Source organism: Nerophis lumbriciformis, linkage group LG08, assembly GCF_033978685.3.
Source record: "Nerophis lumbriciformis linkage group LG08, RoL_Nlum_v2.1, whole genome shotgun sequence".
Taxonomy (NCBI): Eukaryota; Metazoa; Chordata; class Actinopteri; order Syngnathiformes; family Syngnathidae; genus Nerophis; species Nerophis lumbriciformis.
In genome coordinates, this window is record NC_084555.2 from 33915697 (window position 1) to 33933043 (window position 17347).

Below are 17347 nucleotides of genomic sequence, written 5' to 3' on the forward strand. Positions count from 1 at the left end.
GAATGACAATAAAAAGGAAGTCTAAGTCTAAGTCTAATAAAATAAAAATACAATATAAAAAATAAATAAAGTCTAATTGTATTCATTTGTTTTGCGATTATAAGAATAAATTGTGCAAAAAAATTAAAAATACCTTAAGGCTGGTGTAAATAAGCTATGGATTTCTTTGCACATTTCCAAATGTTCTACGTGGTTATTGTTGGGCTTTCAACCTGGAAGATGTAAGAATCCTAAGCATGAACTGTCACTCCACTTGTCCTCAGGAGTGATGCGTTCACCACCACGCCCCCTGAGCCCACTTCAACGCTCTCGTGCACTGCTCACACACCACATTGTTCGTAAGGCTGTCAGCCCAGCAACAGGTAAGAAAGGTCCTGTCACTTTACTCACTTTTTTCTTTCTAAAGCCAAATTCGACCACTTCTTGGCTTGATTTTGTGTGCAGGGTCTATTCTGTTGTATTTTGTAGAACATATATTCTGGGAACTTTCTTTTGTTAGATGCATTTTGAGTACATACAATTTCCGGTTTTATAAATACGTTTTTAATCGCTCTTATATTGGCCGCAGAATACATAAACCACTTTTTCTTTGGTGTGTGCTTTTTAAGAAAACAATTTTTTTAAATATTACATGTTTATTGAATTAAAAAAAAATTACAGTACAATTATTATCTTAAATGAGAGAATAGTTGATGTAAGCGAAAAAGTAATATATGCTCTCAATGTGCAGTATGTAACTCAATTTTGGGTGGAAAGGGTTGTATTGACTTTTTGTCTACAAGCCCTAATCTAAGTACGTAATTATAAACAATTTATATGATAATTATTGTACCTATGTATATGTTATTATGATGTGTATATTATATAGTAGTAATTATTATATCATTTTGATTTTTTTTTGGATAAACAATATAATAAAATTAGGATTTAAAAATAAGCAAAATGTATTATTATATTGACTGCCATACACTTACCGTATGTCCTAAATGTGTTTTTTAAATCCCATCTATTCCAGCTGTATTTGATCAACAATAATGCACTTATTGAGTAACACGCATGGTTAATTTTGTGACCCCCAATGTGCACTGATGGAGAAAGTTAGAGGGCGAGTAAATGGATGTTTGCTTTTTTAAAATAATGTCTGAACATTTTGAATGTTGAAATCAAAATGTTGCTTTTATCCTTTTTTATCACTATAACATGAAAGGAAAACATTCTTTCAACTCTTTGAATAAGATCACTGGTCTTGAGACAAAAACAAGATCTGACTATCCTCTTTAATGTTCATAGACATTTACAATATATTCATCAATGGCTTTTTCAATGTAGTTTTTACACATTGTAACTTTTTCAGTATTATTTATCTCACTTTACTATTTTTGTGTGTATTTATTTCCAGATTGAGATTTTTGTGAACATGAATCTAAGCCCTTCTGATGAGAGCGGACACAACTCCACTGAAGGTTGCCTCGAGGATGACAAACACAATGTCACACTGCCCTGCTTACGCAGAAACATCTACGATGAACCACTTGCTTCCTACTCCAACGGATCCATCATATCCCAACTTCTCCGTAAAACCATCCACAGCAAAAGGGTACTAGATGAAAGCCATTTCTACCTTTCAAACTCTACTGCTACTGACTCCGGACAGGAGGACCGCAGTAGTGTGTCTTCAAAGGATAGCACAGCAGAAGGATCTTCCCTAAATGGCCACATTTCTACCAGGTGCAGCCCAGATGGAGAACATCCTATGTCAGACCACCTGCAAGCAAAGAGAGCCAGGGTGGAGAACATAATCAGGGTGATGGCTGGGTCTCCAAGCAACAGGCCGCATGGGGACAATGAGAGACTCGAAAATGATGGCCGGGACACCAGAGAGTGCAGAGAGGCATATCGGGAGAACAAACGTAAACAAAGGCTCCCTCAGCATCAGGAACACAGCATTGGAGGGCCGGCAAGTAGAAAACCTAAAAGTGACCACCATGATACAAACAACAAAGATGAGGAGTGCCAAAAACTAAAAGAGCAACTCCACAGCATGCAAAGGCTTCTACGTCAACTCCAGGAAAAATTTCTTCAAGTGTATAACCGGGAGGATGCTGATCATGATAACAGGGAAAGGGCAGCTGTAACAATCGAGTGCGACAGCCGAGTGATTACAGAGTGTGATGACAGAATCAAAGTAGTTGGTAACTTTGCACACCATAGGGAGAATCAGAACCTTCGGGAAATCTTGAAGCAAGAGCTCTCTAAAGCTGTGAATGAGTGCGTGGACAGGGTGTTTACAAAGGTGTCCTCATCAGGGCCGCATCTGTCCGCTCAACAGCGAATGTGCCTGTCGCCAGATATGCAGATCAGCTCAGGTACTGGCAGAAAGAACCAATCAGACAGCTCCACACATGAGCAGCTACAAACCGAAGAAGGTGCAGTCAAGTCCCACTCTTTGGAGTATTACGAAAACTCTGAAATGCACCAAGACCAGACCGAGGCCCTGTCACTGGTTATTCGCAAACCTGTTGCGTCACCTCTGAGCTCAGTCACCCCAACAGTGAAGAGGCCCTATCCTGTGCACCAGACGCCATTCCAGTTCAACTACAGCACCCCTATGCATGATAGTCAGATTTTGGAGCACCTTCTCAAGTATGGGCCGCATTCTAACTACGCAGGTCTCCACTGCATGTCCCATTCAATGGACAGATCCTCTCCAGACCCTGTGGACCTACCGTGGGACACCATCGCATTAAGAGGCAAGGTAACACCAGGCCACCTCAGCCACCACGCTTGTCCCTCTGGCCTGGGCGCAGTGACCGTTGACAATCTATGCCTTCCTCATGTGAAACTGGAGTGTGGCGATCTGCAGAGTATGGCTGACCGTCACTCCTACATGTCTCTCAACATATCCTTTCACAAATTAACCTGTTTTTCACTTTTCAAGCCATGCAGGCTGTTTCCAAACTTAGAAAGTAAAAAGGTCCAGATAGCTTGCAGAAATTAATTGAGCATTTTTTAATTTGGAAAGAGATGGGCATACAAAAATGCGTGTGAATGCTGCAAGATGATTGCGTTGAGCAAAAAAAATTCAAAGGAACAAAATGATGCAAGAACAGTCAATAACAAGACATTTCAAAATAAGTCCTCAATTCATCGTAAGTATTTTTGATGGGTTTGGTAGACTGTCTCTGAATGTTCTGAACTGCTGTTTCTATGTTACTACTAGGTTGAACAGAATAATACTATGGATGTCGTTTAACTTCGTTATGTTTTTTGATCATCTTCCGACATCAAATATGTTGAGAAGAAATCATCAGCCCTTTTGTAGTGTAACTCACCTTGAAGCCTCAATTGCGCCAAAATGCAATTATATCACGAACCAATTCCACAAAATAATCCAATCATTGAAAGCCAATTCCTATTTGCAAAATGATATTCCCACAACAGTAGGATGACCAAATGTTCTATTTTTTCAGGACGTGTATTGTTTTCACATTTTTTTGTGATGAAATGATCCTGGTTTACATAAATATGTTGGAAGTTATTCGTCCAGAAAGACTTGAAAAGAGAGCTATTATTTTTTACTAAAGAGAGACATTATTTCCATAATTTCAGATATTTTTGCACGCACTGAAATTTACCAAAAGAGACTATTTAGGCACATAACACATGTTAAGTAACCTCCGAGAAGCCTGCAAAAATGTGTGTCTTTGATCATAGTTAGCATTATGTAATTTAACAATGTTATATCCATGCAGATAAGGCATACTTTAAATGCATTTAATTCAAAGGCATTTTTGAGTAAACTTTGAGTATCATTTGACTATCTCATTCCTGGGTCAGCCTGCACTAGAGGGGCGTAAGAGCAAGATGGACACTGATCAGGTGCTTTATGGTGATGCCACAGCATCATTTTCCACACATTGCATTTACAGTGCATTATAATGTTGTGGTTGTTCAATTATTTGGCATGGGAGAAGATCCACATTTTGTTTTTTGATTGGGTTTGAATCTCCTTAGCAACGGCTCCTCCCATCTAGGAGCCATGTCTCTGACTAGCATTTGTACAGAACTGTTAATTCATGTGGTTGGGTAAATGTAGTGAACAGAACCTAAAGGCTGCTGCATGTATAAAGTCCTCAGCTAAAGGTACTGCAATTAATATGAGAAGAACATTGCATTAACACGAATATCTCTCAGCATCCATGTACATTAAGTACAATTTGACTGCAGTGTATCCAGATAAACAATACAAACACTACTCTATAGTGCACTTGTTTTGACTCCCTGCTTTTTCCTTTGGACACACTGTACTTGAGCTTTGACGGGCAGAGGTCTGTTACAGAATGGGCAGCACTAGTAACTTCAAGGAGAATTTATTTCTTTGATCTGCCCCTCTTCCCCCATCGAAAATTATGGCGTCTTCTTTAATCTGAGCAGAGTAATGACTTTAAGTCTGGAAAAAGACAAATAAAAAGGAATACAAAGCTTTGATAAGAATTGGCCAGGAACAAAAGCTGATTTTTCAAAGGCATAGAAAGCATCGTGTTCTGTTTCAGGAAGCATCTTTTTTTTTTTCCTTACTTGAAAAGGTGCAGGATCTATTTCTCCATCATCACAGTGATGGGGGTGCATCTAAAAGGTCACATCTGAGTGCTGGTTGAAATCATAAGTGCCTCCCAACCATAACACTTCAGCTCTTGTCTTGAGCATGTGTTGTTGGGTACCTTTGTCAGAATGCGCACAATTGAACATGAAGTACAAGATGATGTGAACACAGAAAGAAAACCAACGTTGAGCAACTTGTTCAATTGCTTAAGACAACTTTTTGATGTCCATATCAGTGTGATTACATTTATTATATACCTCATGGAGAAAATCAGCTTTTAGATATATTTTGGCAAGAAATATGTAATGTATTTGAGCTTTAAAGCTTCTCTGCTTCTCTTTGAACAATAGCTCATTAAGCTTTCATTCCCACATCCTTGTTTCAAAGCTAGACCTTCCTAATAAATGTATTATGTTGTGGCCCGATGAAAACATTTTTCGACCTGAGGCATTGTGATGGACTATAGAGGAAATGTTCATCGTTGCCACAGGCGGGAAAATTAGAGTGGCAACTTCATTCATTAAAATGTCCTATACCCATACATATATTAGGACTGTCAAAAGTTAACTCAAGTTTATATATGCAGATTTATTTTGGCCGTACACGTTTCTTTTCCTTAACTGTGTCCGATTTTCTGAAAGGTGTTAAGAGTTGTTATACGGTCAGTGAGCAGGACAAATTTCACTCCGAATAACACCATGACTCAACTTTAGATAATTCTGAGCGGATCATTTACATGCATTCAGGTAAAGATTTAAAAAGTTTTTGTATGTAATTCTGACAATAAAAATGCATTTGTGTTCAAATATTGGGCTCTTTTTTAAAGTTAATTCAAATTATGCAAGCGGGTTATACCTGTGATTAATTATGTTTAATACAAATATTAAAGTATGTATAATCTGATTAGGAAAATCATTTGACAGCACAATTTTTTATATCAAAATCTTTTAGCAACGATGTCAATTTAAAGTACCTCGAACTTCATCTTTATTCCTCGAAAGCGAGAGCCCAAGCGACATATGTTGTCTTTAAATTAGCCCCTCTATCGTCTTAACAGCCAGCCATGAAGTGCTTTACTTGCTAATTAAAAATCCCTAATCAAATTCGTAATTCTGTTTTGCCAATAAGCACATGTTAGGGTCATTATTGACTGCACGCTTAACGCCGAGCTAGTCCTCAGCCAAATTGAATTTAGCTGAAGATTGATGCAACACAATACTTTGCTCCACTATCATTTTGCACCACAGATTATTTTGTGTGCCTTAACGTGATGCTGAACATCCAGGAGGGCCTCACCCCGAGTCACCTGAAGAAGGCCAAATTGATGTTCTTCTACACCCGCTACCCCAGCTCCAATGTCCTGAAGACATTCTTCCCTGATGTCAAGGTAATATGTTAATAGCGAAATGTAACAAACTCTAGAAGCGTGTCTACTGCGTCTAACCCGCCCCGGTATCAACTTGTCAGTGTGTGTTTGCGACAGAAAGAGCAGCAGTGTGTCGGAGGAGAGAAACAAAAACGCAGAGGGTTTAAATAACAAAGGCAGTGAGCTGCTAGTGTGTCCTGGGGCAGAGGGAGATACAGAGCTATTCTCTGTTTGAAAAAAGCCTCTCCAGTCAGCAAATGGAGTGACAAAGGACTCTCTAGGCAAGGCATTGCTATTGAGTGTCAACAAGAGAGTTGGTATTAGAAACTTGCCGGCTCTAAACACAACATCCTGTTGGCCTCTTGTGGTCTTGTGTTAAGCCATGACTCTTAACTCAGTTCTTGCCTTCATTCCAAAAGTTCTCCAAAACGGTGGCTCGCAGTTTTCCTAAACTGACCTCCGGGTCAGGGGGCTAGGGGGAGTTTGCTGTGGCGGCGGCGGCCTGCGAACGTCTCCTCCTTGCACACAATCTGGCGGTGGGAAGTGGCACGGAACAAAAGAGCGACTAATCCGAGTGTCTGATTCCATCCTATCAGCCCGAGTCAACACGAGGGAAGCTTCCTTGTGTCCTTACCACGCCGCATTCTCACACCAGTGGAAGGAGAAGCGTCTTTGATGCCTGCCCAGCCCTTAGGCCTTTTTTCCTTTCACCCATCTTTCTGGATGACAAGATAGAATAACACCACTGATGTCAAGATTGAAGTTTAGAAATACACAGGCCTGGCAGATGTTTTTTTACGGGTTGGAAAAGATCTGTGCAATTTGCGTCTGGGAGGGTGACAGAAGATTAGCTGGAATTTTGCCCCACAGGTACCTAACGCAAATTTCCACAGTCAATTATTGCGACAGCCTTTAATAATGCCAAATCTGCCACAGAGTCCATTAAATGTATTGGATTTAAAAGCACAGAGCTTAATCATTTTAATTTGGTGGGTTTTAATTGAAGTCTCAGATAGGAATGACCAATTTATCCCTTAAAAAACAATTTTCATTCTCCTTTACATTTCTAAACAGGAGGTGAGATGTCAGGATTGAGGTTTGTTGCCTCAAGACACCACAATTTACTGTCATTTCATTCAAACGTCATCTTTTCTATTTTCCAGTTCAACCGCTGCATCACTTCTCAGCTGATCAAGTGGTTCAGTAACTTCAGGGAGTTCTACTACATCCAGATGGAGAAGTTTTCCCGCCAAGCCATTGTAGACGGCATCACCGAGGCCAAAGACATCACAGTTAGCCGAGACTCCGAGCTGTTCCGTGCGCTCAACATGCACTACAATAAGGCCAACGACTTTCATGTAAGTGCCACTTCATTTTCACATGTCTAACAGCACCTTGCTAAGTTAAAAACTCCTGCATGTTCTCCTCGCGTTTGCTCCTCCCTGCTAACCCGCGGGTCACACTGCACCTGTGGCTCGCCAGCCTTCACTGCGATTATCCAAACTCCAGAGTGATGCTTTAGCAAACTGTGGGAAGAGGAAGCCGCAAAATCCCGCTAAAACAACTCCGGATTAGAGGACCCATACGCCTGAGCGAGGCCCAGATTGCTACTGATGCGGAATGCTGAGAAAGACGCTGTGGATTCGGAGGCAGAAGGCCACTCGGTGGGAAAGGGATGCGAGCGTTTTCTTTACCTTGGGACTAAGACATTCCTTTCCCAGCGCTGATTTGTGTCAGGAAAGAAAAAAATTGTATACCAACAACTGTTGTGCCAACTGGTCAGTGGATGGTAAACAAGGGCGGTTTCTCCCAGCATCCTTTGCGACTGCACTTTGTGTGCATGAGCTATAGTCTTAATAGCTTGCACAAAATATTTGTCACATAGAAATATGTGTTACAATACCTCCAGTATGAATATACACAAACCAAATATGTTTTTAGCAAAATATTTAGATGTTCCTAGGTGACAAGTTACCCTTTACATCAGACCTGGGCAATTATTTTAACTCGGGGGCCAAATTTAGAGAAAAAAATGTTGTCTGGGGGCCGGTATATCTATTTTTAGATACACTAATACAAAACCTCACAGTAATGTCTGATTGAATGCTAAAAACGTTATGACAGACCACCTTAAAAAACGGAATGGAATTGTACATTTTTGTACTGAATGAGACACCCAGAATGTCCATGAAAATAAAGAATGCGGGATGTACAATATTAACTATGAATGATAAAACACTGAATATTGACAACATATGAACGTCACACCCCCTCTCGATCGACATATTTTACAATCAAGCGAAACGCAACAAAAATGCAACAAACACAGTGAAATATGAATGTGAAGGGTAAAAAAACCCCACCTACAATCTGATGTATCTGATATATCACTAAGCCAGTGGTTCTTAACCTTGTTGGAGGTACCGAACCTCACCAGTTTCATATGCGCATTCACCGAACCCTTCTTTAGTGAAAAATAAAAAAACATTTTTTTCAAATTCAAGACAAAGTTATGTTTTTGGTAATACATATTCTAAGTAACAAAGACTTAATTTAGAGTTTTTTGGACACTAGGGGAACATTTTCTAAGTAACAAAGACTTAATTTAGAGTTATTTGGTTAGGGTTAGGGTTAGAGGGTTAGGGCCAGGGTTATAATAAGGCCATGCCGAATAATGCATTAATAAGTACTTAATAATGACTAGTTAAGAGCCAATATGTTACTAGTTTGCATGTTAATAAGCAACTAATAAATGGTGAATATGTTCCCCATACTAAAGTGTTACCATGTTTTTTTACTGGTGCACAAAATGAACCGTGCATGAACATCACCTTGTTCAAAGAACAAAACCAACACAGTGCATAAACTCACAACAAATTACACACCTGCAAATCAGTGTAACTTCTGCTGTTGCTGTATCCGTAATATGCCGATAGGGAGAAGTTTTTATTTACACGATGAGTCGGGTGTGTCTTGACCTCCGCCGAACCCCTGAGCCCGACTCCCCGAACCCCTAGGGTTCGATCGAACCCAGGTTAAGAACCACTGCACTAAGCTTTAGAACTTTGTTGTAAAAATATCCTTCCGAGTCTGTCCCTGACACCCGCATTTCAGGCTGGCCGCTCTGGAAACACTTTGTGAAAACGCTCCCCACCCACACTGCTTGGTGCCTCATCTGAGCTGCTGTGACGTAGATTACCATAGTAACTAGTATATCATGCAAAAGCGCAGATTCCAACAATTGAAATACTTTGTATAGTTCAAGACCTACGGTAATTTCAAAACATCGTTGCACATCATAATTGCAGCCACAGTTTCAATCTTAAAGATTTAAAAAAAATTATTTGGGAATGTCCGGCGGGCCAGATTAAAAAGCTTAACCGGCCGCATGTGGCCTCCGTACCTTAATTTGCCCAGTTCTGCTTTACATTATCCAAGTTATTTTCCAACCAACATCTTTTATTATCAAGTCACAAGTCGAGTAGTTCCCCGCCTATTCGCGGTTCAGCATTTGCACACCCAGACATTTCTTTTCTCGTCTTTGAATTTTAAATAGTTTTTGGTTAACTTATTCAATAGAACAGACCTGGGCATTCTGCGGCCCGCGGGCCACATCCGGCCCTTTGTGCGTCCCTGTCCGGCCCGCGTGAGGCCAATCATAAATTACAAAATAAATTTAAAAAAAGTACCTATGTCGAGTGTGCAATACAACGGTGCTGCTTTTGTTTTGAAAAGCGTTATTTGTATAACTTCCGTGTGGACGTATGCGCGTGCGTGATTGTGAGTGAATGTGAACAGCTGCAATCCCAAATTACAAAATAAAGTTGAAAAAACATCTATGTCGTGCGCGCAATTCAACTGTGCTGCTTTTATTTTGAAACGTGTTATTTATAGACGTATGTCCGTGTGTAACCTGTGAGTGAAGGTGCACAGCGACAAGTGATGCACGGTTATTCCCGAGACGCTAAAAAGAGAAAAGTTGATGACGAATGGCGTGTTTTCAACAAGACATGGACTGCCAAGCAACGTTCCCTCTAAGGTGCGCGCCTGCGCAATTGCGCACTGCTCAAACGTCCTCTGCGCACAGCAAATATATGCCGTGCACCAAATCAAACCCATCTGAATTCTGAACAAAATAAACACATTTATTCTGTGTAATTTTGCAATGCAACTCTGAGTGACAGTGACAACAAGCGGCCCTAACGGTGTTCGTCAACACCGTTCAATTGAACACCGTTCAATTATTGTAACGTCTATCGAGATGCTTAGAGGACAGGAATTATATCGATCACTTTATTGAGCAAAACTGTTCATATTCGGCCATAACCACACCAAAAACATGAGTAAAACACTTCTACTTCTACTCATTTTCTGCCGTACAAAGTAGGCCAAAACCAACTTGTCATCTGTCACCAACACGCATACCACTAAGCCACTGGTGCGTTTATGGCCACACAAAAAGTCAGACAACTCAAACACCACACAAAGTTACACTATGACTCCTCAGTCATACGTGTGCATATTCTACTGTCATGTATTATTAATGTTAATTTATTGATATTAATCATGGAATGCTGTTACTAGAGAAAGTTACAGGAATGCACTCTTCATCCTATGCTTACATTTCATCTTGCAACATGAGGATGTTTAAGGGCAACTAAATGTGATCTCTGAAAGGGGTACAAATGATTTCCAAAGCAGTGCTTTTGGTATAAAGTTAAGTTAGGTTAAATGAAAGTATTATTATTATTACTTAATTATTCTTATTATTCTTATTATTATTATTATTTATCTTACGGTATACATCAAAAATAATATTGAGCAACATTTTATTGAAATATTGTCGAATTGGCCCTCCAGCAGTGCTCGGGTTGCTCATGCGGCCCCCGGTAAAAATTAATTGCCCACCCCTGCAATAGAAAGTGGTTTGATGACCCTATCTGCAGAGGAGAGGTGCCACAGCCAATAATTCACCAGAAGGTGCTTGTCTCACAAGTCAATTCTGTCAAAATTCTCAACAGTCATGTTGTGTAACTGCACGTTTTTTATACTTTATGTCTGTAGTTTTTTCTTAATTTGTAAAACAGAATTCATATATATTTAATTGATTAGAGTGAGACGCATGGTTTCTGTAACGATCTGGTGTGGTGGATCCCAAGGATGCAGAGACGTTTAGCGTGCTGTCAATAGTCTCTCTTTATTCAAGAGGTAGCACACAATAGCAAAAACAAAGGCGATGGTGGCAAACACACAAAAACACACCATGTAAAAACTACCAATATAAATTACCTACAAAAAACCAAAAGCGCTAGACAAGGCTAGGAGATATACTTCATGAAAGAAGTAATACTGAAAAAACAAAGTACAAAATAAAAGCGCTAGACAAGGCTAGGAAATATACTTCATGAAAGAAGTAATACTGAAAAAACAAAGTACAAAATAAAAGCGCTAGACAAGGCTAGGAAAAATACAAGCAAACCTGAGATGATGCACAAGACGAACTCGTGAGTCCGCTGGCGAGTCAAAATACAAATGTGTCTGAAGAAAGCAGTAGACAAAGTTCCGGCGCTCACAAGCCGCCAGCAGCCAGGTTAAATAGACTGCCCCTAATCAATGTCAGGTGTGTGCTGCTGCCTCGAGCCAGCTGCACTCCAAACTGAGGATGAGAGAGAGAGTGAACATGGTGTGCAGACAACAACAGAAATGAGCAGGGAAATTTCAGATTACCACAGTTTCACTATCAAAATAGGCATTTTTAGGGCTTTTACACTAATTATTTGTTTTTCGCCATCCACTGGTGGTCTTGGAAGCTAACCCCTGATCACCTGTGTTTAATGTGATGTTTTTGTTAATAATACATTTATAATAAATAATTATGTTACACATTTTAAAAAGAATATGAAAAAAAATATATATATAAAATATAAATATATATATTTATATTTTTCAAAATGATTGACCTCAATTTCCAGAAATATTCTATTTCCCAAATTGACTATGAGGAAAATTAACAATTACCGGTAATTAAATATGCATTTCAACACTATAATTTTATTAGTAATTTTAGATGGCACAAATATATTTTTTAATATATATATATATATATATATATTTTTTTTTTTTTAATTTGAAGAATTATCTTGTTTCCAATATTTTTCAGTAGGCGTGGGAATCTTTGGGCACCTCGCGATTTGCTTCAATTCCAATTTTTGAAGTGATGATTCGATTCCAAAACGATTCTTGATTCAACAGGATTCTCGTAATATATTTGGTATATAAATTATGATAAAATCTTTTCAAAATAGGTTACAGGTTACAAAAGCTACTCTTGGCTGCTGACGTACGACTTATATGCGGAATGTTGGCCTACACAAGGTCTTTAAAAAAAAAATGTTTATTCCATTTTCAACAATCACAGAATGTTAATCAGTCTGATAAAAGAAAATTAAGCAACCCCAACTCCAACCTAATCCCATCTTTACAATACTTGGTTTGGTTTGGTTTTGAGTTTATTTCGAACACGTATACAATTACAACATGATACAACATGATCACAATTTCCAGTTTTTCTTTTCAACATGTTTGAAAAGGAGTAGGAAGGAGCCCAGCTTATTTAATTCTACCCCTTTTCAATTATATGGCAATTGCTAACACTTTTGTTCACTTCCTGTTCTCAATTTATTCACAATATACTCCATAAATAATAACATAAAAAATAAATAATGATCAGTAAAGTAAGTTGTATGTCATATGGTGAGATAGATAAGATTATTAATAAGTTCATAATGTTTATATATATATGTTTTCTTCTTTGTACTTTGTAAACACTATGCGTTTGAACAGAGTCTTAAATTGGATCATATTAGTACATTGTTTGATTTCTTTACTTATTCCATCCCATAATTTAATTCCACATACTGAAAGGGACAAGCGGTAGATAATGGATGGATGGATGGAAATACTAAATGTTTAAAAATAACACTTTCTCTAAGGTTATTTTTATCCTCCTTTGTTGAGAAGAATTATTGTACATTCTTGGGTAGCAGATTATAATTTTAGCAGTTTGCAAATTCCCAATATCGTGGAATTTCAATATTTTTGATCCAATTAAGGGTTTGAGTGTTCTCTATAACCAATATTATGTATTATTCTAACTGATCTTTTTTGTAACATGGTTAGTGACTGAAGCCTACTTTTGTAGTTATTTCCCCATCCATCCATCCATCCATCCATCCATCCGTTTTCTACTGCTTGTCCCTTTCGGGATCGCGGGGGGTGCTGGAGCCTATCTCAGCTGCAGTCAGGCGGAAGGCGGTGTACACTCTGGACAAGTCGCATCCTCATCGCAGAGCATATTTCTACACAATAACTCAGATATGGTAACACTAACGAGCAGATACTTAGGAGTCCATCCATCCATCCATCCATCCATCCATCCATCCGTTTTCTACCGCTTGTCCCTTTCGGGGTCACGGGGGTTGCTGGAGCCTATCTCAGCTGCATTCGGGCGGAAGGCGGTGTACACCCTGGACAAGTCGCCACCTCATCGCAGGGCCAACACTTAGACAGACAACATTCACACTCACATTCACACACTAGGGACCATTTAGTGTTGCCAATCAACCTATCCCCAGGTGCATGTCTTTGGAGGTGGGTGGAAGCCGGAGTACCCGGAGGGAACCCACGCAGTCACGGGGAGAACATGCAAACTCCACACAGAAAGATCCCGAGCCCGGGATTGAACTCAGGACCTTCGTATTGTGAGGCACATGCACTAACCCCTATGCCACCGTGCTACTTAGGAGTTAGGATAGAAATTTACAAAGCAAAGAACATACAAATACAACGCTTATTAAATACAATACTAAAAAAGGAATTAATAAAGGCAACAGATAAGTTGATTGGCAACACTAAATTGGCCCTAGTGTGTGGATGTGAGTGTGAATGTTGTTTGTCTATCTGTGTTGGCCCTGCGATGAGGTGGCGACTTGTCCAGGGTGTACCCCGCCTTCCGCCCGATTGTAGCTGAGATAGGCTCCAGCGCCCCCTGCGACCCCAAAAGGGAATAAGCGGTAGAAAATGGATGGATGGATGGAACAATATCAATAATAATATCAATATGGTTGTTTAATATTTTAATCCAAAAATAGATTATTAAAAGAAAAAAAATAGCAAAAAAAACCCCACATTTAAAAAAAAACGATTCTCAAAAAATATGATTCGATTTGGATTTGGAAAAAATAAAAAATGCGATTTGGATGTGAATTGATTGTTTTGAGCACCCTATTTATCAGAGTTTAACATTAGAAATAAATAGGAAGAAAAAAGCAAATTCCATAGCAAATATGTTCTTAAGTTTTAGGCTACATCCATCCATCCATCCATTTTCTCCCGCTTTTCCCAAACGAGTGTAAATCAACAGCGCCTCTGCTGTTCACAGCCAGGTACTGCACTCTATTTTAACTTCAAAATGTGATTAATCAACCATTAATTGCACACAAATGAAATAATTATTGACCATCAGTTAAACCCCTGAATGATTATTATTAAGTGAATAACTTGATATTGACCCTTCTGTTACAAATTCCAGCAAGTCAAGCCAATTAAAGAAGCTTCTCTTTTGAAGTGAACAATAGCTGCACTGCATCTGCAGAACTGTGTGTGTGTGTGTGTGTGTGTGTGTGAGTGTGTGTGTGTGTGTGTGTGTGTGTGTGTGTGTGTGTGTGTGTGTGTGTGTGTGTGTGTGTGTGTGTGTGTGTGTGTGTGTGTGTGATGAAAACAAAGCAGATTGTCCTTTTCATCAGGTAGATTGATGCAAACGTGCTGTGAATGCTAACAGCACATCTAGTCTTGCTGCACATTTTTGGAGCTACATTCTAACAAAGTCCTATTTTAAGATAGGATATGTTTTTAGCATGGCCGTCTTTACTCAGTCTCGCTACTTATCTTCTTTTCCAGGTTCCGGACAAATTCCTGGAGGTCGCTGAGATTACTTTGCATGAATTTTACAAAGCCATTTCTGCGGCCAAAGATTCCGACCCCTCATGGAAAAAGGCCATCTACAAGGTGATTTGTAAACTGGACTGTGACGTTCCAGATGAGTTCAAGACGTCTACCTATTTGTAGAACAAGGTGGACAAAAAAGGGGTTAGGAATTTGGTGACATTGGAAGTTAGCCACTGGAGTATTATCATTTCTTGTGGTGCTTTTTAGTGAAGTGAAATGTAGCTGTTGTTGGATGACTACAGTAGGTAGCTTGTTAATATTCTTGTAGAGGATTATTATTTGGTTGTGTAGTTTTTACTTGTACTTGTATAATAAGTACAGCCTCGGTACTATTAGAAAATTCATGTGTGCCAAATGTTTACAGAGATGTAATTCTACTTTTTTAGTATTATCAACCAAGGATGGGCATTGGAGTACCGTACATGAGGAAAATTAACAATCCATTCACATCTAGTCTCATTGATTCATGTTCTGTTTTTTTATTCAAATAATACAATAAATAACTTGATTGACCTCAAATTATTTTTTTAGCGCCACTAAAAAGAAAAGCAAAAGTTCACAATAAAAAGGTTAGCATAGCACAGCAGGCATATTGTACGTCAAGGGTTTCAAACTCGTGGCCCATATTTTGTGGCCCTCCTACTTAACATCATAGTTTAATGTAATTGCGGCCCATTGGCTAATAGTTAAGTATACTATAACAACAAACAAACATCAGGCAATACAAGGAGCAACTTCCTGCAAGCAAGCAGTATGTTTCTGACCATCTCCTCGGAAACTTAACTGTTTTAAAATATACAGTATCATTTATACATTTATAATGACTTAAGGTCTACTATAGATCAGGGTCACCACTTTAACTGCTGGTAGTTAACACATTTAGTCACACGGTTAAATAGGATTTTAAAGTGTCTATACCCAGCGACCCCGACGTAAATTAAGTTTAAGACCCCTGCTGTATGTCGACCTACAAATGTATTATATCGCCACCTGCTTAGCCACTAGTTTTTATGACAATGATAACAGTAATAGATTTATATAGCACATATTTTTCAGAAACCTAAAGTGCTTAACATCGAAAACCCATCATTCATTTATTCCAGATTCACACATTGGTGTAGTGTGGTGGTAGACTGACTTAAACGCAACTACCAATCTGTGCCGACATTCATACACCAGGAAGTAAGGTGCGTGAAGTGTCTTGCCCAAGGACACAAAAAATAGGAAGGCACATTTCATTTATTCATTAATATTTGAAATAAGAGATATACTGTATAGTGAGCAGAAAAAAAAACATTTCAAAAATGTTGCCATCGTACGGTACATTTTCTGGTTATTATTTGTCTTTTTTATGTTTTTGATAGATATTTAGGTTTTCTCATGTTATTGACTTCCACTTAAGTGGCCTGCAGTGGAAAAGAGTACAATTTAGACAACCAGGTGAACTGGAGTCTGTCCCAGCTGACTTTGATTAAGAAGCGAGGTAGACCTTACTGTAGGTGTGTCACCTGTCAAAAACAGGACTCATTTAATAATTTAAAATGCAAACTATTTGAGACTAATTCAACAGCGCCTCTGCTGGTTACAGCCAAGTAGCGCTTCTCATTTCACCTCAATTGAATGGGATTCATCCATCCATGGGATTATTCACCAAAAATAATTTCCTCACAATGATTATTATCACACCAATCCCTTGATTTAAATGGTTGCATTGAGTTTTTTTCACTGTTTTCCATTGATGTGTGTTGTGAAAAAAGCTGCACTTACACTGTATGTGTCTTCAGTATTCTGTGATTATGCTGTAACTATTTGCTTGATATAAAGTGCATGTGGAAATAATACAAGTGACTTAACTGTAAAGCATTTGGTGATAATGTTAGGTACAATCATTTCCAGATCATTTTAGTTGTGGACATTGTAATGGATGACGATGTAATTAAAGATGCTCTAAATTATGACATGAAACCACGTCGATTGTGGTTTTCTTTCTCACTAATTACTGATATATCATCACCTTCATGAAAACTGATATATCATCACCTTCATGAAAAAGATCTACCGGTACTTTTAGCCGCACATGTTGAAATATGAAAACACTGTGTCCCGGCCTGGAGCCCTGAAGGTACCTCTAATCCACGTGCAGCCAAACTATTCTGCTCACATTGTTCAGCGGAGCCAATTCAAGTCAACTTTCTAAGGCCTGCATTCAGTGTGCGCCCGCCGCGGATGCCGACAACTGCCATTTTCTTAAAAACAGCCACAATGCATTCCCTCCTCATGACTAATGCCCGAGGTGACCTCATAACACAGTTGTGCCACCAAAGCAGAATTCCACATACCCACTGGTTCTTTCTTCCAGGCAGCCGCTCAAA

The 17347-nt window shown here is 39.0% G+C and overlaps 1 protein-coding gene across 2 annotated transcripts; it reads left to right on the top strand.

Moving 5' to 3' along the window:
* The first annotated feature begins 345 nt into the window (after nt 1-345).
* prox2 (prospero homeobox 2) lies at nt 346-16313 on the top strand. Of its 2 annotated transcripts, none has more exons than XM_061967996.2 (5): nt 346-362; nt 1400-2896; nt 5880-5990; nt 7133-7327; nt 14928-16313. In XM_061967996.2, exons 2-5 carry the CDS (start codon nt 1418-1420, stop codon nt 15093-15095), a joined length of 1953 nt encoding a protein of 650 aa, XP_061823980.2. In that variant the 5' UTR covers nt 346-362; nt 1400-1417; the 3' UTR covers nt 15096-16313. The 2 variants fall into 2 exon arrangements, with proteins under 2 accessions (XP_061823980.2, XP_061823981.2); XM_061967997.2 differs by having other exon boundaries at nt 348-371.
* The last annotated feature ends 1034 nt before the right edge of the window (nt 16314-17347 follow it).

Coding starts and splice junctions, on each gene's coding strand:
- prox2 (XM_061967996.2), top strand. CDS start 1,418: ATGAATCTAAGCCCTTCTGATGAGAGCGGACACAACTCCACTGAAGGT. Junction 2,897..5,879: donor GTCACTCCTACATGTCTCTC/AACATATCCTTT, acceptor AACGTGATGCTG/AACATCCAGGAGGGCCTCAC. Junction 7,328..14,927: donor ATAAGGCCAACGACTTTCAT/GTAAGTGCCACT, acceptor CTTCTTTTCCAG/GTTCCGGACAAATTCCTGGA.